The 21,401-nt window shown below is 43.3% G+C and overlaps 1 protein-coding gene across 43 annotated transcripts in view; it reads left to right on the top strand.

Annotated features, from left to right (window-relative positions):
• KALRN (kalirin RhoGEF kinase) overlaps window positions 1–21,401 on the top strand; it is a 635,442-nt gene that overhangs the window by 433,665 nt on the left and 180,376 nt on the right. For 13 of the 43 annotated variants that reach the window (XM_070583691.1, XM_070583697.1, XM_070583695.1 and 10 more), the window contains one exon: window positions 16,763–18,238. The exons of the other annotated variants lie outside the window; for them this stretch is intronic. In XM_070583691.1, coding sequence (XP_070439792.1) covers window positions 16,763–16,825 — 63 coding nt within the window. In that variant the 3' untranslated portion in view covers window positions 16,826–18,238. Of the gene's footprint in view, window positions 1–16,762; window positions 18,239–21,401 lie in introns of those variants that run through there. 43 annotated transcript variants of the gene reach the window in all.

Raw genomic sequence — 21,401 nt, 5'->3', positions numbered from 1 at the left:
ACCAGGGCTTGGCATGGATACATCTGAAACCTAAACTTGGACTTGACAAACTACATAATCTGGAGTCTAGGGCGCACCCCACGCCCGGCAGTACAGTGGGTTGGAATTGCTGTACCGATCCTAGAGAGAGGCATTCTGGTTTTCCTCAAGGACTGGATGGTCACTCCAAAGGAGGAAAAATGCCTTCTCCACTTTAATGTTTTAACCCAAATTGTGAAATTCTTTTTCAGTTTTCTGAATAATCCAAGTCCAGGACTAAATTTGAAAATAACTCTTTTCCTGGAATCGTTCCTTTGTTACTTTGATCTGTGGTGGGCAGGTGGCTGGAGGAGGGGGAGGTGGCAGTGCTGGGCAACAAAGGCAGAGGATTTCCTGGTCCTCGGGGTGCCAGAAGCTCCCCTCTGTGGCTGCTCTGTCATCTCCGCAGAAGCACAGCTCTGTCCTCTCCTGAGCAACGTTCAGCACAGTACGAAGGTGCTGGCTTATCAGAACAAAACGATAAAGTGCAAGGAGCCGAGGTCACAGGTTTTCCTCTAAATGAAAAGGTGTTCAAATAAATGACTGGCTTCCAGCTGTTGCATACAACCGAAGGGTATGAAATATGCTTTGCTGAAAAACAGAACCTGAGTTGACAGGCCAAATCTCTCATGACAGCATTATTTTACTTAGTATCTTGGTCCATACTCCATAGCTTGGAAACCTCCCTTAAGAGACTCACCTTTAAAGTTACCAATCGTCTGAGCAAGCAAATAAATGTCATACAATACGTCAGCCAACGCACACAGGCAGTTGGCGGGAAAGCTCAGAAGTGCCCTCATGATGCTCAGAGCACTGCGCCCCCTTCAGAATCTCTGTTTTCAGGGGCAGCTTTGCCCAGGTGTCTGTTACAGACCTAGGGAAGCTGCAAAAGGAGATTTGCCAGTAGGTTAGATCTATGTGTGGCAGCTGCAGGGGTGGCCAGAGGCCAGCCTTGGTTCAGGGTGAGTTTGGAATTTGCAACGTAGAACCTTAGGGAAGAAAGGAACTTTAGAGATCATCTAGCCCTCAGCCTTCATCCTGTTTAAAAGGAACAAAGTGACTTGCTTAGAGTCACAAAGCCAATTAATGGCAGACCTGAGACTCAAACCCAAGTCAAGCTCCTGCCTGTTAAATTGGATTAAAAACATAGCACTTCTGTAGTAACGCTGACAGTTCAGCTTTAGAGCCTTTGTAGCAAAACCAGATGCGATTGTTACTCCCTTCTTTGACTGCCTCTGCACCACCCTGCCCCAGCCCCCGCAAATCCGTGGCAAATCAAAGTAAATTACACAGTGGTTCCACAGCCCAGTCCAGTGTCCCCGGGGCTGGCATGTGGCGAAAAGGAAAGAAAACTTCCCCAGTATTAATGCCTATCACAGACTTTGATACCAAGTGCTTGTGACTCATATAGTGGCCTTGGTGGGGGTGTGATTCTGCCCCAGACAGAGTCTTCAAGCCTCTCAAGGCAGATTCCCTGTTGGGCTCTGAGAGCTTGGCGGCGAGCACTGAGATGTGGCAGGGCTGATCCCGGACTCCAAGCTGCCCGGACACGGCGAGTCTCTGGAACAGACTCAGCCCTGCCACAGCCCGGCACAAATGTCAATGCTATTTTAAAAAATTTTAGTGGAAGAGGAAAGCAAATTTGAGAGCAAGCCAAGATGTTAAAGTGGATTAGCTGGCGACAGTCCACGGCAAACAAGACCCAAGTGAGTACACTTCCCACCGGACGAGTTCTGCTGGGCACAAGGAGCACGAGAAGGGGAGATGGCACAGATGGAGGCAGGGGAGGGCAGAGCAAGAATTGCAGGCTGTAGGCGGAGAGAGAAGTGGCGGCTCTCAAGGCAAGGATTTTACTGGAATATTCTGCACAGGCCTCTTGGCATATCACTTACCCTTTTTTCCTTTTGTGTCAGTTAAAAAGTTATTTTAGTGCAGAACAGAATGACTGAGACTCTTATTAAAGCTAATGTTAGGGGAAACAGGCTGTGGGAAATATTGTTCTTAAAAAGTTGAGCTCCTAGCTGACTAGAAGTGACACCAGGAGTATGGTATTGGGAGGTAAGCTCTCCTTGGAGATATGAAAATTAATTCTTTTAGAAACTTCAAGCAGAAATGTTACTAGAAATGAACATCTAGAGCCACAGCAGTAAGGCCAGACTGGACGGGACAGGTGACGGTGGCTTTGAACTGGTGGCTCTGCTTTAGCTCACTTTGCCTATGTGTGCTATGCTATAAAATAATGACAAATGTTGTCTGTGGCCATCACATAGGATTCTTGGGGAAAGCCTGTTGGATAGACAAGTGGGTAAATATTACCCTGTTTCTTGATCTTGAACTTAGATTGAAAATCTTGGCTTGGGTTTTACCTGCCTGGCAGCTTGGTGTCACTCCCTCACTGTTGGTGACGACTGCCCACCTGTCTGCATGACCAGTGTAATGTGCTGGATGGATGATGGGAATGGTGAATCTAAGGATCTGTGGCATTAGGGTGAGATGATGTGACTCTATTACCAGAAAGCGGGGCCTTGTCAAAAGAAACAAGTTTGGATGTCCCCTATGGTGGCCTTCTACCAGGAGCAAGAGTGAAGACATGACTTTGGCTTAAAACCTTTCCCAGGGGCCCTAAGTAGCAGATGCCCACTGAGGGGAGAAGCCTGCCTCTGCTCTTCCTGTTGAGAGAAAACTGCTGGAAGAAGACGCAGAACTGTGCAGACCCGACCCCTTACAGGTGTCCACCCCCTAGTTGCAACCAAACCCTTGTCACTACTAATCATTCTTTCCATTCTTCTCCTGCTGTGTTCCATGCGGACCTGGCCTTGGTTGTGTCGGAGCAGTCACTTCCCTCTATTAGGGCTTATAGTCAGTTTTCAGCCTCCCTGTATGAAAGCGTTTAAAGTTGAGTCTTCCAAGTTCAGAACGTTCATCTACTATCATTTTTTTTATGCTCTAATTGATTCTTTTGAAATTAATAATTGCACAGAGATGTGTACATTAAGTAGAAGTTCCGGACAGCTGTTCCTCTAATCTGCATGAACACTACTGATGCTGGTTATGAAGTGCTTAGTGAATGCTCCTGTATACGTTGCCCTTTGCCCTGTACCAACTGCAAGGGCTTATACTCCTCTCTGACCTTTATGATGTACTGAAAAAGAAAAAACCCAGGCTCGATATTTTACTGCATCTGTCTCTTGTCCCCTGCTAGCTCGTGTCCTTTCAGCTGCAGGCGTGGGGTTTAAAAAGTTTCACTTACTCTTTGCTGTTGCTCTCCGTAGTGCTGATGTTAGCCTAAATATGCTCAATTTTAAGGCATTTGGGATGCATTGGAACTTACTTCTTTTTCTTTTCTTTTCTTTTTTTTTTTTTTTTTACCTCTACCTCCCCCTATGTCTCTTTGACACCATTGCAGGTTTTATTTAAAACGAACTCAGCAATTCTTTTAAAAAGATAATTTGGAAGTTCTTAAAGGTAGTCCCCAAATTTTTAATTCCCTGTTTCATAACCGTTTCTAACTAGAGTGCTAGATTTTTCCCCACTGTCATCTTTTGGCTATAGTTACAGTCAACAGGTTCCTGATTAGGGGAGCTTACATTCATGGCAGGTAGATCTTCTAGACAAAGAGGAAAGGTCAGGAAGTATTCACATAACTTCCAAATATTTTTACATTTCTTCTAGCTCATCAAACATCTAGGAATATCGGAGGAAGATTGTTCTTTCAAAAAAAGAAAGGGGGGGATGGGAGAGGAAAAGGAGTGGGGAAAATAGTTTGTTAAACTCCCTCCTCTCACCGCTTCACCCCACAACCTCCCCAAACAACAATAGTCACAATTTTTATGCCTCTTTACACACAGGCTGTTAAGAACTGTTATTGCATTCATGAAAAATTTCTTGGAAAATCCCAAAAGAGAAAGATTTTTGGAGTATGTTCTCTAACATTTAAATTTGAGACAATACTTCTCACAGGAGCGTATAAAGTCCAGTACTAAACTGGTTGTTATTTAGAGGGCAAACAAGTAGGCATTGCCATTAACACGTGACCAAGCAGAAAAATCCACTAATGGAGAAGAATGAAATTAGAGGCAGAATAGAAAATTATTTCAAATATATTGGTACACTGAATTCATTCTTTTATTCAACAGAATTTTATTGAGTGTCCGCTGATGACCACATACCCTGGCGGTTCAGGATATATAAGAACAATCTCTGTCTTTGTCTGTTCTTCTAAGTTATCACCCCAAGTGTCTTATACATGGTACCACAAAGGGTGGCTGTATACATGTTACGTGTGTTTATGAAACAAGACAGTTGCACTTAGCACTTCCTTTATGCCAGTTGCTGTGCTGGGCATCAGAGAAATGACAGAGATGAATGTGGCAGATGAGATGCGTACTTACCACACAATATGCCCAATTCTATAACAGAAGTACACCCACTTCTGACAACAAACAGCCTGGGAACCAGGAAACTTTTACACCAGAAGTAAAATTCCACTTGGCCTTGAAGTTCATCATCCTTTCTATTTCTCCTCCTTTGTATCAGTTTTGATCCCAAAATAATTGTTCTAATCATGGACAATATGTAAAATAGCAGTGCTACTGATACATCTGTATCAAAAGAAGTATTTTGTTTCAATGTAGAATTAGTCTTTGAAAAAAGCTGGGGGGCTGTTAGCTCTGATGGGAACTATTCAAAAGTTCCCTTAGAATCTTTACCAAAATCTTCTTATACTTCCTCATAATCGTCTAATTAAACATATGCATTCAAGATTTTTAAAATGAACTTTTGAAGCAATAATACATACACATGGTTCAAAATGTAGGTTTTCTTCTAGAGACATTGTTTAAAAATACAAAAGCTCACATACACTTATTTATTCTTTTTAAAAAATGTTTAAACTAGTAGTAGCAGACAGTAAGTACTTTTTCTCACTGTTTTTCCATGTAACAAATCGGGGTGATTTCGTAGCAGGATATGTAGAGCTTCTTCCCTCTTTTTGTTGGCTACATGGTATTCCATTACTTACAGTACCATAGTTTGTTTAACTAGTTCTCTGTTGTTGGGCGTATGGGATGTTTCCAATCTTTTACCATTACAAACAAGCTATAATTTTTGTACAGATATAGTTTCTCACACTTGTGTGTTGTGAGTATATTAACAGGATAACTTCCTGGAAGTAAAATTACTGCATTAAAGGGACTATGCATTTTAAATTTTGATGGCTGTCGTCAAATCACCCTCTATCGACATTGAACCAGTCTACACTCCCTTCAGCTGTGTGTGAGCACCATTTTCCCTGAAGGCTTATGATCTAGTGTATCGTAGTATTTCTTATCTTTTCCAATCTGATCTCAGATACTTTAAAAATAATCCTCATTCATTATTGCTCTTGCATCCTTTAACTGGTAATATTTCAACTATATTATTTTCTATTATTTTTATTGAAATGTACAGTATTTAGTCTATACTATTACCTAATGAGAGTTATGGGCTTGTCTGATTAACTGTTATTTATACTCTTATTTCTATGGATAAAATGCATCCCTAGTTATAAACATCTGGTCTACATTAAACTTTAAAATAAATTTAAATGTAAAATATATATGCTAAAAATGCATTAAAACTACTAAACAATTGAGTGGATAATTTTAAAGTCAACATACATGTAATAACTATGCAGGTCACAAAAGCAGGACATTGCCAGGTTTCCAGAAATCCCCTGTACCCCTCCCTGGTCACAACCCTGTCCTTTTCCCCTAGAGGTGACCATTCTCCTGACATTCATAATAATAACATCCTTACTTTTCTTTATAATTTTACCTCTTATGTATGTATCTGTAAACAATATAGTTTCAATGTGGTTGTTTTAAACTTTTATATGACTAGAATCATGCTGTATGGTTTGTTTGTGTGTGTGTGTGTGTGTCTTGTTTCTGTCACTCAACACTTGTTTTTATGGAATTTATCCGTGCCGATGTGTATAGTTGTTCATTCATTTTCATTGCTGTATAGTACTCCACTGTATAAATGTACCACAATTTATTTATCCATTCTGTACCTGGGATATTTGGAGCTATTGTGAACAATGCTGCATGATTATTCTTCTATATATATCCTTGTGCACATGTACTTGAGTTTCTCTAGTGTGTAAAGCTACGAGTGAAATTGCTAGGTGAAAAAAAAAAGAAATTCTTAGGTGATAGGATATATATCCATATATCTTCAACTTTACTAGATGACATGAACTATTTTTCAAAATGCTAATACCAAATTTACATTCCTACCAGTATATATCCTCACCTATACTTGATGTTGTCAGCCTTCTAAATTTTTGCAGCTCTGGTGGGCATGCAGTATTATCTGCTTATGGTTTTAATTTGCATTTCCCTGGTTGTCAATGAGGCGGAACACCTTTTCATATCCCTCTTGGGACTTTGGATTTTCTCTTTTACGACGTCCCTCTTCAAGCCTTTTGCCCAAGTATCTAGTGGATTGTCTGGTTTTTTTCCTCTCATTCATTTTTAGGACTCCTTCATCTATTCTGGATATTAGTCATTTGTTGGTTATACATGTTGTAAATATCTCTTCTTGCTCTGTAGCTACTCTTCTCACTCTCTGTATTGTGTCTTGGTAAATATCTAATGTGACATTTTGAAGGCAATACATTTGTAAGTTGAAGGCTCGTATGACGTGACGTGAGACGTTTCTTACATTTAGTATTTCAAAGTACAACTCACCATTTTTCTCCACAGAATAGTGTACCAACATGGGAACTTTATATATAAGGCAGGTTTCTGTCAATCCCTAAGTATACCTCTGTTTGAATGAAAGGATAAGACCTACTTGACTTTTTTAAATGTATCTGTCTGTTGCATTGTACTCTATACCTTATGTGACAGGTGACACAGCTAAAGCAATGGAATGTGTTAGAAAAAAAAGATGATAAATACATTGTATTTGGACCTCAGCCATCTGACAAACAGATTAAAGACCCAGGAAGAAAGTTTTTATATAGCAAACGTAAGCATCTTTGTTCACAGGAAAGCCTCTTGAATTCTAATTTTATATATAATTCTTACCATCTTGGCCATCTATTTACTTAGCCCATGAGTAAATTAGAAGAGGAGAAAGTTACTTCTATATAGACACACTAGTAGCCATGAAGATTGAGCTCCTGACAGCAAGAGAGGGAGCACAAAAGCTCTGAAAGCAGAAGCTGTTGGAGGAATTAACACTCAAACCATTTGGTTCTAAATAGTGGAGGTACCAGAGTGCTGTATGACCAGGCATGTCTGAGGACATCCTTGTATTTTGCACTACACCATAATTATCACTCATGTTGGTATTTGTAATTGTAAACAGAAGGAGAAATGATGTTCAGTGTACTCTCCTTAAGAAGTCAGAGATGTAAAGATATTCATAAAAATGGTTAAAATGGGCAGAAAAAGGGTTGGTGTCTACTTTTAGTTATCTAGAAAACTTGATTATCCTGACAGGCATGTTTCCCAAGGGTTCCGGAGAGCTGAGGTTAGGTTGACTGCGGTTCACATTAATGGAATGATTTGTGAAGGCGGAACTCAACTTTTCTCAGTCCTAGTGATTGTCTCCAAAAAACTTAATGCTGTACTCCTTTGGCATTTGTTGTATAGAGTATAATCTACTCTAGTCAGAGCCAGTGTCCTGTCACACATGGCCTATGAAAGAAGCCTGCTAACTGGTCCCCAGACCTTCACTCTCCTCTCCCTGCAGTCTTTTCTCCACTCTGCAGTGCATGTGATCTTTCTAAATGCAAGCTCTCCATGCTGCTCAATGGCTTCAGATCCTTCCATAGCATCCCCTTGCTCTTAGGATGAACCAAAATCCCCAACATGCCCTATGAGGGCTGCGTGATCTGGACCCATCCCAGGGCCTTTGCAGTGAGCCTTTGTTCCTCTGCCTGGAAAATTCTTTCTGCTGCTGTGCCACAGTCCAGCACTTCTTTCTCATCTTCACCTGTCCTGACCCTCTAACTAAGTCCCCTCCCCAAGTCCTATCTCTCGCAGGACTCTGTACTGTTATTTCTTGGCACCTAACACCCAAGGCAATCATATAAGCATCTATGCAGTTATGTGATTGCCCCCTCCAGCACACATTAAGTCCATGAGGACAGGGATATGTCTGTTTTACATCCCCCACTGCATCGTCAACCCAACGAAGTACTGACTCATAGAAGGTATGCGGTAAATATTTGTTAAACGAAGAACAAATAAACACCAGGTAATGTGTTTGGCATCGTGGGTAAGAGAGAGATCTAGAAATTGGGACTGAATATAACTAAGAAAATCAAAATTCTAGTTTGGGAAGATAGAGAAGGTTGAGCAATAGACTTTACTAGGTAGTTAGAATTTACCCAGGCAGCGCTGATGTTGGGAGTGAGGAGGAAAGTCATTCTAAATGGATTAAACAGCAGGAGCAGGATAAGGGAGAAAGGAAAATATAGGGTAAGTTTGGGGCATGTGGAGTAGATATGCCTGGGTGATGTTGAGGGTTTGTGAGGTGAGCTGTGGGAAATAAGACTGGATGATTGGTTGGGTCAGATCATGGCAGACGCTGGACACCATTCAAAGGAGTTTAGACTTTATTGAGAAGCACCCAGGAAACACTGAGGGTTACAGAATTACTTTTATCACCACCTTGATGCATCACTGTCCTTCTATTCTCTCTTTCCTTCTCTAGACTCAGAAAGAGTCTAAGGTTAACCTGTCCACAATGCTCTGGATCTCATCCTTTATGCCCACCTGTGGTATATCAATTCAGCACCTCTTCTTTTTCATGCTTCCAATGAGATCTTCATTTGAATGTCTGCTCCTGATTCTTCTTTAGATCCTCTGCCACCTTCAACAATAGTTTTTGTTGCTTCAATTTCAATATCCATGACAAAAATTCCAGGAATCTGCCTCTGAAGTGCCTCTGCTCCTAATGGCAGTTTCCTATTCATTTATTCATTCACTCACCACATTTTTTTTGAGCACCTACCCCGTGCCGGGCACTGTTCCAGGATGGCGATGCAGCTGTAAAACAAAGCAGGCCAGTCCCCACCTTTAGGAATGCTAAATTCTACTAAGGAATCAGGAAGCCAGCAGGCAAATGTAAGACCAAATGGTGACATAGTGAGCACTATTGCTACCAGGAGTTTCCAATTCCATGTCCGGCTTTTCCCCAGTCTCAGCATCAGAAAATGATTTCCTTTTTCTCTCAAACCAGTAACCTGGTTTGACTTCCCTCTTTGGGGTGGAACAACGTGATTTCCCCAGATACCCAGGTTTTATTTGTGGGTTCGTTTTTGGCATATTCCCTGATAGCCAGTGTGTTACCAAGCCCTGAGAACGATTCCCTCAAAATTGGTCACACCAGCCCGGTCAGGCCGTGGTTACCCTGGGCTTAAATTCTTTCAGTAGCCCCCTAAATGGCCTCCCTACTTGCGGGGATTTTGCCCCTACATTTTATCTTTCTACTGACACCAAATTCATCTTCCTAAAATGTTTCTTTCAACATCTCACATGTCTGTTAAAAGCCTTCGGTGGCATATTTACTTAGGATGAAGTACAGGCCCCTCTCCAAAGATTTGTACATGGTTTTTCCTCCTACACGTGATCCTTTGGAGACTCTTATCTCTTATGCACACTATAATGCACCTACAGTAGATTGAATCATATGAAACTGCCATTTTGGGGTACTCAAAAATGGTTGAATATTGGCAATTTATGTGTTTCAACCTAATTGTACTCATCAAATAATTGATGGCCTGTATGTCTTTCTCCCGTGTTACATTGTGAATTCCTTGACGATCATGTCTTGGTCTCAGTGATGATATCTGAGACCAGATATGATGATATTTGAGATAAAGATGTCTACTACAGCATATGGCACATAGTAATTGATGACATTCGAATGCCCCCACCCACGTCACACTTTGCTCCTGCTGCTTCCATCTCCTAGAATGGCCACTGATTTTGCCTTGTCACATCCAGCCCACTCCTGACTCACACCTCCTTCGTGGAAATGCTTACTACTTCTCCACGTCAGTCGCCCACCACCACCTCTGAACCACCTATGCCAATATTGCACCTCCCACACACAAAAAATCCATTATCATCCTTTAACGTCCAGGGCACGCATTGTATCTTTTACTCTGTATTTGCCACATTGCTTAGCTTAAAGCTGCACTCCTAACAATGAGCTGAAAGGTGTCTGTTTCTGGCCCTTGTCTTTCACCCTGGGACCCAGTACCATATTTCCAGCTATCGATGACATAACTGCACTTGGATGATTCACTGCATCTACTCAGCAGAACTGAAACTAAACTCATCCTCTGCCATCTCCCAGATCTGCTCCTTGACTAAGACCCCCATCCACAGCTTGACCTCTAAGCCATCTTGGCTCTCTATTCTCTGTCCTCTTCCTGAAATAATGTCCTACTGGGTCATCACAGTGATCACACATTCCTCAGCCTGGCTGTGAGTTTTATCTGATAAAATCCATCTCTGGGAACTTCTCCCAGAGGAGAAGCATGTCTCCCAAACCACAGTAACGTTCTCTAGGACCTGCAACCCCCTGACAGACAGCCCCCTCTGCCTCTCCTGCCCCGCCCCGGGACCCCTCGCTGCCTGCAAACCTGTCCTCTAACATATGTTTTCTGGTAGAAATGCGTGATTATCTCCACTAAAATATAAGGATCTTTCCAATCATAGTCGCCTTTATCTGCCAACCTATACTGCATCACTGTGTCTCCAAAATTATTTCCCTGTCCCAATGGACATGTTTCTGATCTCAGGAGGAGCGAGGCTGGAACCCCTCTTCATGGTTAGAATGGTTGCTGGAGTCCCTTCCCTCAGCTCTTTGTGAGGCAGCATCTTCTTCCAGTTTGCTGTTGTTTCCCACAGGTTAGTTTTTGTCTTAGCAACTGAACGCCAAGATCCATGAGGACAAGGCTCCCATGTGATAGGTATCTGCAGTGCACTGGGATGCAGTTAGGCATCCACAGAAAATGCTCAGAAAATACTTATTTGAATGCTATGTTTCATGTGTATAACTTCTGTTTGTGTGTATTTATGAATTTGTGTGTGTCTCTGAATGTGTTTCCCATGTATACTCCAAGAAGTCCTCATCACGTGGTTTGGGAGGCGGGGATATCTGGGGTATGTTTCCTGGCTGTCAGGCCATGACATTATAAATCAGTGAGTCACGTGCTCCAGAAGCTCATGGCTGTGGCTGGTGCAGGTGAAGGGCCTACCTGAGCTACAGCCTGGGGTTGCTTTTCTTTCCCACCTGCTTGGGGTCTTCCTTTTCTCTCCAAACATGAAAGGCCAATTTTTCCATTAAACATAAAAAGGAATGTGTATGTCTATATACGTGGGTATTTGTGCTTATGTATGCATATATACATATATGTATGCATGTATGTATATATGAAGGAAATACACCAAAATGTAAATAGTGGTTATTTCTGGATGGTGGCTTTTTCCAAATTCTTTATGATAAGACAAATTACTTTTATTAACAAAAAAACCTAATAGATGTTATTTTTAAAGGACAAGAAGGAACACGATTATTAGATGGTTGCTGAGGTCTACCCTCTGCATGAACCAAGGATGAGGGGACAGGCAGGTCCTAGTAGGGAACAGGGTGATCAGCCTCTCCTCAGTATCTCAAGATGAGAGAAAGTGACCAGAGAGTGAATTTGGGCTGATGTGCAGGATGCACCAAGGTTGTGAGCTGAGGAACTGGCAACTTTGTTTAGTTGTGAAGGTCAGGAGCTTTGGGCAGTGAAAAGAAAGAGAAGAATTGGGAGGAAGGGGTTGGGGGTGACAAGAGGATGATGAGTTCATCAGGGTTTTCCCCCAAACTCAGCTGCTTAGAGAAGCGTGGAAAAGGTGAAGAAAAGCTTGAAGTATACCTTCAAGTTCATGAAGAGATTTCATGAGGAGCTATGCGGTGGGAGAGAGAGAAGGCAGACATGTTTCAAGCTTGGTTTTCCTGAGGGAGGAGTTTCCAGAGTGACTCAGCGTGGGGACACTGGGACCCGGGCTGGGAGGACACAGAGAGATTCCATTAAGGAAATGGGTTACCCCTGCATGGACACCAAGGTTTCAAACAGGAGGTTCATCATTAGGTCAAGACCCAGCTCTCTCCCATCCCCTCGCCCCACCTCTCAGTCTAACAGTCTAACAGAGGGAATATTTTCTGATAAGAATTCTTGGTAAAGAGGCCATTTATAACCTTTCTGACCTTGGTACAAAAAAATTACATGAAACAAATGTTTTCAAGGCTGTTCCTCCCACACTGCCTAGTCTCATAGTTCTCTCAGAGGATTCCCTGAGCAGAGGGAGAAATGGAAAGAGGGAAAACAGAGAGATTGACTCTTGCCCAATGTGGCTGATTTCTTTTCCCTGGGGTGGTGTTCTGGAGGTGGGGAGCACCTGGCCTGTCACAGCAGAGCGGAGGCCACCTCCCAGGCCATCCTGCTCATCCCTAAGCCGCTCAGCCTACCGGTCCTTATCAGTAACCTCCTCACGGAATTCAGGATGAGGAGCCCTGGGGTCAGGATGAGCAGCAAACACAGACATCTGGAAGCCAAAAAGAGACCCTTGAGGCAGAGTAGAACACATGAGAGAACAAATAAGAAGGTCATAAAATCAACCCTTGAAAAAGAGCTAACCTAAAAATACATTTCGTGCTGTTTTTGTCTTTTCTCTATGCATGATTCAATATTTTCGCTAGTCTGTATCTCAGTTTTTAATTCTGATGGCCACACCAAGGAAAATTTTCATTCTGGGCTCTAGTTTGAAATTTGAGGTGGAGAAAGGCTCTTTTAACCCAGTTAAGATGATATTTGCAGAGTCCCCAGTGTACGATGGAGGGACACAAACAGAGCACATGAAGTCCATTCTGAGGACAAAATTCCTCCATCTAATGCGAGAGATACAGTCCTTTCCTGAGAAGTCCCTGCTGTAACTGGGCAGCCGGAGAAAAACACAAAATCTGCCTGCAAGGAAGCCATCCAAAGCATAAGCAACTGACAGTAACAGCTGCCTTTCTTCCTCAACTCCTAAGAGGAGCCGGGCATTTTATGTGTAACCTCTCTTTTGATCCTCACAGCAGTTCTCCAAGGTGAGTATCATTATCCTCATTTTGCAGATGAGGGAAGTGTCGCTCGGAGAGGTTAATTAACTTGCCCAGGATCACACAACTAGAAAGTGGCAGAGCTGAGATTTGAACCCAGGTCTTTCTGACATCCACTGTGCATGCTACCTTCTGCTGGCCAAGTCCATTAAAGAAAACAATTCGATGATTCAGGAAAAAACATACAAAGTAGCATTTTGGCCCAGATAATGCAAGTCCTGTCATTTTCGCCTCCTGATCAACTGAATGAAACACACCTGAATTAAAAAACCAAGAACAGGGGCTGGGCTGGAGGCGTAGTGGTTAGGTTCAGTGCACTCCACTTCATCGGCCTGGGTTTGCGGGTTTGGATCCCAGGTGTGGACCTACACCATTCGTCAAGCCATGCTGTGGTGGCTACCCACATACAAAATAGAGGAAAGATTGGCACAGATGTTAGCTCAGGGTCAATCTCTCTCACAAAAAAATAAAAAAGAACATTCCATGTTCCATGTATTGCATGTGTCAATTGCTCTCTGTCTTCTGTGCCTAGCAGCACATGGCATGAGTCAGGAATTTGGAGGAGGCTATTTATCATGCCTTAGCCATGGGAGTAGTAATCTAGACACATCTCTGCCTTGGTGGTTTCCTAATCCATCAGACAAAACATCCAGAACATATAGTCAACTGCAGATGCATTTAAAAATATATTGTGGAATAGTTGCCTCAAATTCTTTGTGGAACAAGAAAGGGTATAAATCTGGGTGTCCATTGATATCTCTTGTGCACCCAGGGACTGCAGAACATCTCGCTATAGCTCAGAAAGCTCATAGTATGGGTGTCTAATATTAGAATGGGGCCTACAGTATGTTAAATAAATGTTCATGGGTCTGTACCTGAATAGGGTGACATGGGGGAAATCTCAACATAGGTCCCTCTCCCCACCAAAAAAGAATGCTGAGAAGGGCTAGTTAATAAAGTCACTGTCCTATTGGTGTGGGTCTCACTGATTCTTGCCCCTTGTGCCAACTCTTGCACCAAAATGCCAAAGACAAGTGAGTCTAGACAATGTGTGCTGGCAGATGTGAGAATGTAGTTGAAGTGGTACAAAACTCAGGTTTTCCAGTGATGGAGTCATTGAAACATAGAAAAGGCCTCTGCCTTAAAGATTCCAAACCAAGTGACCCTTAGAATTACCAGGGAAATATTTTGAAAAGCTGATCCCAGGCCCCACCCTGGCCTGCGGAATCAGAATGCCGAAGGTACAGAGATTGGATATGGAACGTGTATGTGAATTCCAAGCTGAGAGTTATTTTCTAAATAATAGAAACTATTAGCATTTCAAAAAAACATTAATGGCCTTTTTTTTTCTCCCACACTTCCACTTAACCTTTTCCACTACTCCTTTCCTAGGCCAGATTTTTGAAAAATCATCTCAACAAGATCATGAATGGCTGTCATTTTTAAAGTTAAAAGCTACTCATTCAGGATACCGACGGGGCTATATGAAACAATGGCCTCCTATGTAATGGGTATTATTTTCTCAGGGTTTTAGAGGACAAGTGTTTCATTGCCTACATGCGTTTATGTCTTAGGTGTCTCACATATCAAGCCATCAGACAGATTTGCAGTTGCACAGAGACAATCACAACTTGAGGTTTAAAAGGGGCTGAAAAATTTCTGCAGAATCTAATGAATATATATAATAAAGTGGTCCAAACCACTTCGGGTTAGGTCCTCGAGGATAAGATGGATCCTCAAAATATGCAAGGGATGCTTTCCAAGACCTTTGGAATCCACAAACAGGCAAATGTACGAGTATCATTTAGCAGATGGTTACTCCTTCACAAGGGGCAACAGAGCACAGTGGTGAAGGACAGCTTTGGAGTCAAACCAGCCTCGGTTCAGATCTTATTCCCTCCGCTTGCCAGCTGTATGATCCTGGGCAGGACCTCTCAGTGCTTCAGTCTGCAAAATGGGGGTAATGGTATTACCCACCCCAAAAGGTTGTGGTGTGAATCGTGTGCAAGAATGCATGCCAAACACTCAGCACTTTGCCTGACATGTGCTAGAAACTCAATAAATATTAGCTATTAATAGTAATGACAGTAAAAGTTACATAAATAAATGAGCTATTAATATAATGACAATAAAAATATTTTTAAACACTGTTTTCCCCCTTTGGAATTTTACCATCTGAATAAAAAGCAGAACGTCAAATTCAGCACTTACAAAACTACTGAATTCTGCCACTGAAATAAATTCTAAAGATCTAATAGCATGTCTCCAAACTAAACATAATGACAGGGGTTTATGATGTGGGGGAGAATGTTATGCAAAGGAAAATGTGATTTAAAATTCTTGAGCCCCTGGGACAGCTGAGCTGTGTGGTCCCCAGTATCTTCTCCATGAGTTCCTTCGCAAATGCTGCGTACAGCTCCTGGCTTCCTTCAGAACCTCAGCTCCCTTCTGAATCCCCAGCATCCCCCACCTTCCTCGCAGCTCAGGATGACTGCCATTTCAGCTTGATGCCGAAGTGTTTTCTCTCCCTGCATGAACAGTTTTTGCCCAGCTGGAGTTCTTACTTAGAGAGTTTCAGACTGCTTTTCTCTTTTCTGGATGGCAGCCGTTGACATCATGAGCTGAGCCACAGCTAAACGTGAATCATACTCTTTAATTCATCCTGAACTTTTCTCTTGGCTAAGAACCATTGCCTTTTAGAATATTTCACTCCTCCACTCACACTAGAAGTTGACTTTCTTTGAGGGGCCATTGTTGTTAAAGAAACAATGATTCCATTGTCTCAGATGGCCCAGTAGAGAGGGTGTAGCGACGCTGGAATATAGAAGCTGGGTCTGTAGCAGGCTCCTTCCCTCTTTCACTCGGTCGCTCAGTAATCCACTCCCTCAGCCGGCCTTGCAGCCTGCACGAACCAACCGCATGCCTTGGAAAGATTACAGATTACTGCGTGTCATGGACCCTGGAAACACTTGAACTCAGGAATTTTAAGTCTGTTACTGCCAAATACCTACTACATAAATGGGTAAACTTTTCTCAGTTTCTTTCCACCAAATGAATGTCATGCAAGTCTTGGTAGGATACAGGGACACGAAAAGACTTGAAACAAGAATACAAAACAAAAAGGGTATTAAATAAACACTAATGATCACTGGCCCTGGGACCTCCTATTTAATGCATCCCTATTTATATTATTCCTGGCTCGACTCCTGCTTATCTGTCTGGGACGCTGGGAAGCCACTGCAGGACTGCTCAGTGGGGAACTAACGTGAGGAAAAGTGTATGAATTTTAGCCCTGACAAAGTTAGCAAAAGTGGCCAGTCGGAGATCCTCATCTGGATCTTGGACCTGGCTGGCTCCTTCTGAAGCTTCAGACTAAGGAAAGTCCCACCCAGCACTCTGCTGCCTCAATTTCCTCTTCTAAGCCAATGATTATGTATTCGCCAGGTTGCACTCTGTGCATTGGGTTGCTAGAAATACAGTAGGTTGCACTGATGATTTAACTCTGTTTTCTGTGAAGGGCTACAGGATTTCATGCAGATTTTTGCAAAGTCATATGCAAATCACAGAGCCCCGGCCCTTTTCTTAACAGGATGGCAACCTTGCTCCTCGGTGGTACCTGGGACCTGGAGATCCTTTCTCCACTTACGTTTAGCGCACAGCCCGGGATTTGTCCCTGCAGATCACCGGGTTAGCCGTGCCGCCGTTGGGACCTCCCACCTGGACGCCCCTCACCTGCCTCTCTTGAGACTGCTCTGGCAGGGCTGGTGTGGGGTGCAGCCTTTGCACGGAGGGCAACATGTTCCAAGCAAAGTCTGCCCACCTGGGCCATGGGCTCACCCCTCGGGGCTCCCTGCTTCTCTACTGGGTGCAATTTGAGGTTCCCGAGCTTCTCTCCAAAGTCTAAAATGGTGGGACAGTAGGGAACTGTGAGAGGCCCCCATGGCCCAATGTACTTCCCCCAGCTGCCATCGGCAGAATTTGTACCAGGTACCCCAGCCCTCGCTGCCCTAGAGGTCTGCATTGTGAGTGGACAGCTTCACTAGAGGGACGTACTTGTCTCTGGAGTTTTTCTCCAGGTGGAATGCTTCTGTTGTCAGTGGCCCCCAATCTGGAAAAACCCCTCATTCTAATCTAGCCTGCCTTCCCCACATTGTGAGAAAGAGGGAGGAGGAAGAAGGGATGGTTTATGGTAGAGAAGAGGAGGGTTAACTCTAGCTGTGCCCAAACATTGGCAACAACCACTGCCCCAACGAATATTCTACCTGCTTCAGCCGACCCAGGTTTTATCAAGATTTTCTAGCTCCTCCCTAACCTCACTGGCTCCTGAGGTCTCTGGTTCAAAGACCACCCTCCTAGCCTTGGTTTGCTTCCAAATTATCCTGTTGGGGGTGGGGGAGGTGGAAAGTGGGAGAAGAAATAAATGAAACCAACTGGCCACAAGTTGATAATTGTTCAGACTAGATGATGGGTACGTGGGCATTCATTATACCATTCTCTCCACTTTTGTATATGTTTGCAATTTTTCATAATAAAAAGTTAAAAAATAAAAAAAGACCTCCAACTTCCAAGACACTCAAGAGAGAACCCCAACCCCTGTCATGGAGTTTCCTGGAAACCCCACACCAAGGCAAGAGGCAAAGATGGTTTCATTACATATGTATATTCATTTTCTAATTTTTTTTAAGGCCCACTGCTTTATTTTCAATAGACTAAACCTTATTTCTAAGAGGTCCCAAAGTTGGGCTTACTTCCCCCAGCTGGGTTATGGGGGAGGGCTGGGTAAAGGGTTCCTCAAATCCTGAAAGTTTACACTTCCATGTATCTCACAGTCTTTTTGTGAGGTTGGGACTTGTTCAGTGTTCTGAACTTTGCAGAGGAAACGCGCTCTCGATTCAAAGTGTCATTCTCTGGAATTGCACCTGGCTCAGGAAAGGACTGTCTTTGTACTTGAATTCAAATCCAATGGAGAACCTTAACATGGGCATTTGCATGACTGAGAATTGCTGCTGTCTTTTTTCCGTATGTCACTTTCTTGAATGTGTTCTAATAAAATGATTCTAAAGCAGGCTGTTGATATACAGTGATTTATAAATACTTTCTGTTGAGTGCTGAGGCCCTTAATTTTCTACCGAGAATCCACCCCATCCCGCTTTCTGGAAAGATCTGTCTAACTGGGGACAGATGCGATGAGCATACATCTGGCATGATGGCGGCACCACTGCAATTGCAGCCACTAAGAATCATGTCAACCACAGCAATTTCGTCTTCTGGTTGCCTAGCAGCAGCATTTGTTTTCCAGAATAAAGACGGCCATATGTAGTAGATGAGTGTGGTGGGGGGAAAGTGGAGGAGGAAGGGCAGGAGCAAGAGTATAATTCACTCTACCAGGGAAGGGAGGAGAGAGCAAGGTGGAAGGGGAGACAAAGGCAGGTGAAAAGAGAGTCAAGTTCAAACTCGTTCTGTTCAGTGATAAGACTCAGCAGGTTCAAATGATAATCGACTGTTAAATTTTATTCTCAAAATTGCACCTTTTGATATCAAGCCATGGCAAGTTACAAATCTCATTAGGCAAACTGGAAGCACAAGGAGAAAATATGTATTTCCAAGGGTAGATATTTTGAGAAACACTTTTTATCCCAATCTTTATCCCCCTACAGCTGAGACTGGCTAGGGCACTGCCATGAGCTAGTAACAAACTTAGGCCAGTTCTCTGGGACAGGTGGCATTGTTAGGAACCTTTTAAGGGGAAGGGAAGGCAGACCCAGACAAGGGGGCTTCCGTTTACTGGGCACCTTCCTCACCTCAGATGCTGGGAAGGCACTTGATAGACATTCTCTCCTCTAATCTTCACAGCCATCCTGAGAGACAGGCAGTTTTCTTCATTTTCCAGATGAAGAGGCTGAAGCTAAGAGAAGTAAATAACTTGTACAAAGTCATACAGCCAGAAAATAGCAGATCTATGATTCAAATTCTAGTCTTTGAGCCCCAAATCCATGCCTTTAACAAACTGCAGGGCTGATGGCCCAGTGCCCGGCCTGAACTCTCCTGTGTACACTTCCCATGCATGGTCTTCACTTTAATGAATGGTGCAACTTCTGTATGCCTGAGGGGAGGGGATGCAGAGCCAGCGTGATTGGAGATCCCCGCCAGGCCAGGTTCTTTGCAACCCACATCCACGTCCCTGTGACTTAGTTGTGTAGAGCACAGGCTGATGAGGCTGAGATCGCCATTTTGTTTTCATAGAGATTTGCTCACTCAGCAAATATTTGAGTGCCTATGAGTGCTGGGCATTGTGGACTAGGTGGGCAAATACAGACTCAGCCCCTATTCTCAAGGAGTTTACCAGCAGAGGAGACAGACATTAATCAAGTAACGCATGAAAGGGTATTGAATTACAACTGGAAGGGACCTTGGAGATCATTGAGATCAAGAGGCAACTGAGGCCCAGAAATGCTAAGCAGTTTCCCCAAGACCATACAGCAAGTTAGGGACCGAGTGAGGACTAGAACTCAGAATTCCTCATTTTTATTCTTAGACTACTGTTTTCCCTACCATGTCAGACTCTAGTCTGTCACACACTCATAGATTGCCCGCTCACCCCAGCCAGCCATATAAACATGTTGATTAATCAGTACACTATTCCCGTGCCTAGGAAAAACCAGAGAGCATATTTCCACTGATAACCAAGCAGCAGAGTGAACCAAACCCCTGAGGATGACATTTGCCCAAGCCTTGTTTGCAGACTTATTTCAGAGCCCAAAACAGGAAAAGAGAGGCAAGGCTCCTGTGCTTAGCAACACTGCCTAATACGGATGCTTGCAGGTGTTTCCGTGTTTGGGTCTGACGCCAGTCTTTTCTTATCTCCAGGTTCAGCAGTCACTCATTCGTTCATTACTTCAACAAATATTTGTTGAGTGCCCACCGGGCACCAGGCACAGTTCTCAGAGCTGAGGGTACAGCAGTGAACACAAGAGACTGCCCTTGTGGGGTGTACATTCTACCTGGAGAGACAGACAATAAACAAAATGAATAAGTAACAGCATATTAGAAGGTGATAAAAGCTACAAAGGAGGATAAATCAAGCAAGGAAGACACGGGTACCAGAGGTGGGGATGCATTTTTAGATAGGGTGGTTGGGAAAAAGACCTTCCTGAGAAAGTGATGTTCTGGCTCATCATTTTATACACAGACACAGACACACACACACACACACACACACACACACAGCTGTGCAGTGTGGTTTGAAAAGTCCCATTAGCCTCCCCCTACCTCCTTCAGAAAAATAAAGGTATCTCAGTAGCATGTCCCAGAGCCCAATTCCTGAGTTTCCCATTTCCCCTTTGAGCTAAAGCGGTGATTTGCAAACTGGAGTGTACATCAGAATCATCTAGAGGGCTTAATACACAGATTGCTGGGCCCCACTCCCAGAATTTGTGATTCTGTAGTTCTGGGGTGCATCTAGGAATTTGCATTTCTAACAGATTCCCGGGTAATGCTGATGCTGCTCATCCGGGGACCACACTTTGAGAGCCGGTAGGTTAAGCGATTATGGCAGAGGATCCCTGTTAAAATGAAACTACTACCTAAGAAAGGATGCATCCATTCGTTAGGATCCATGGACATTTTCAAACTAGTTATCCTGGAATAGCAGGATCCTTAAGAATTGTGACTATCTATTTTTTTTAACTGGGATAGTTTCAGAAGCCAAAGCCCAAGTCCCCAAGCACTGAGAAGTTAGAGTAAGGGACAGATCCTGAAAAGCTGGTGACAACAATATTTCATTGCTTGTCTATCAATGCTTTGCATTTTCATAGCATGTAGTACTTTTACAAGCCCTGTGCCACGACTCTCTTTTGGCCTAACAGTTAACCTGTGACGCAAGCAGAACAGGTGTCATCATTACATTTTATAGATAAGAAAATTGAGACACAAGGAGGTTATAAGGCCTCCCTTGGGCTATCAAGAAGGATAAACCCCAGTTGCCTTACACCTACTCCGGTGTTCTTTCTCCATTAAAACCCTTCATAACATCAGGTACGGCTTTCTCCTGGGGCATCTGTCCCTAGGTCATTAAAATCCAGGACACATAGTCACTCTTTGCCTTTTGCTCTGTTCAAAATCCCACTTGCTGCAAGTGGATTATCCATGTGGGTGATTAACTGTGGCAAATACTAAGCCCTGCATGAGATTCCTCTGCCATAAACACATCTCTCCTCCTCTACTACCAG

Source organism: Equus przewalskii, chromosome 18 (genome assembly GCF_037783145.1).
Source record: "Equus przewalskii isolate Varuska chromosome 18, EquPr2, whole genome shotgun sequence".
NCBI lineage: Eukaryota > Metazoa > Chordata > Mammalia > Perissodactyla > Equidae > Equus > Equus przewalskii.
Note: the sequence above shows the minus strand (reverse complement) of the source record. Positions and strands in the feature narration are given on the sequence as shown.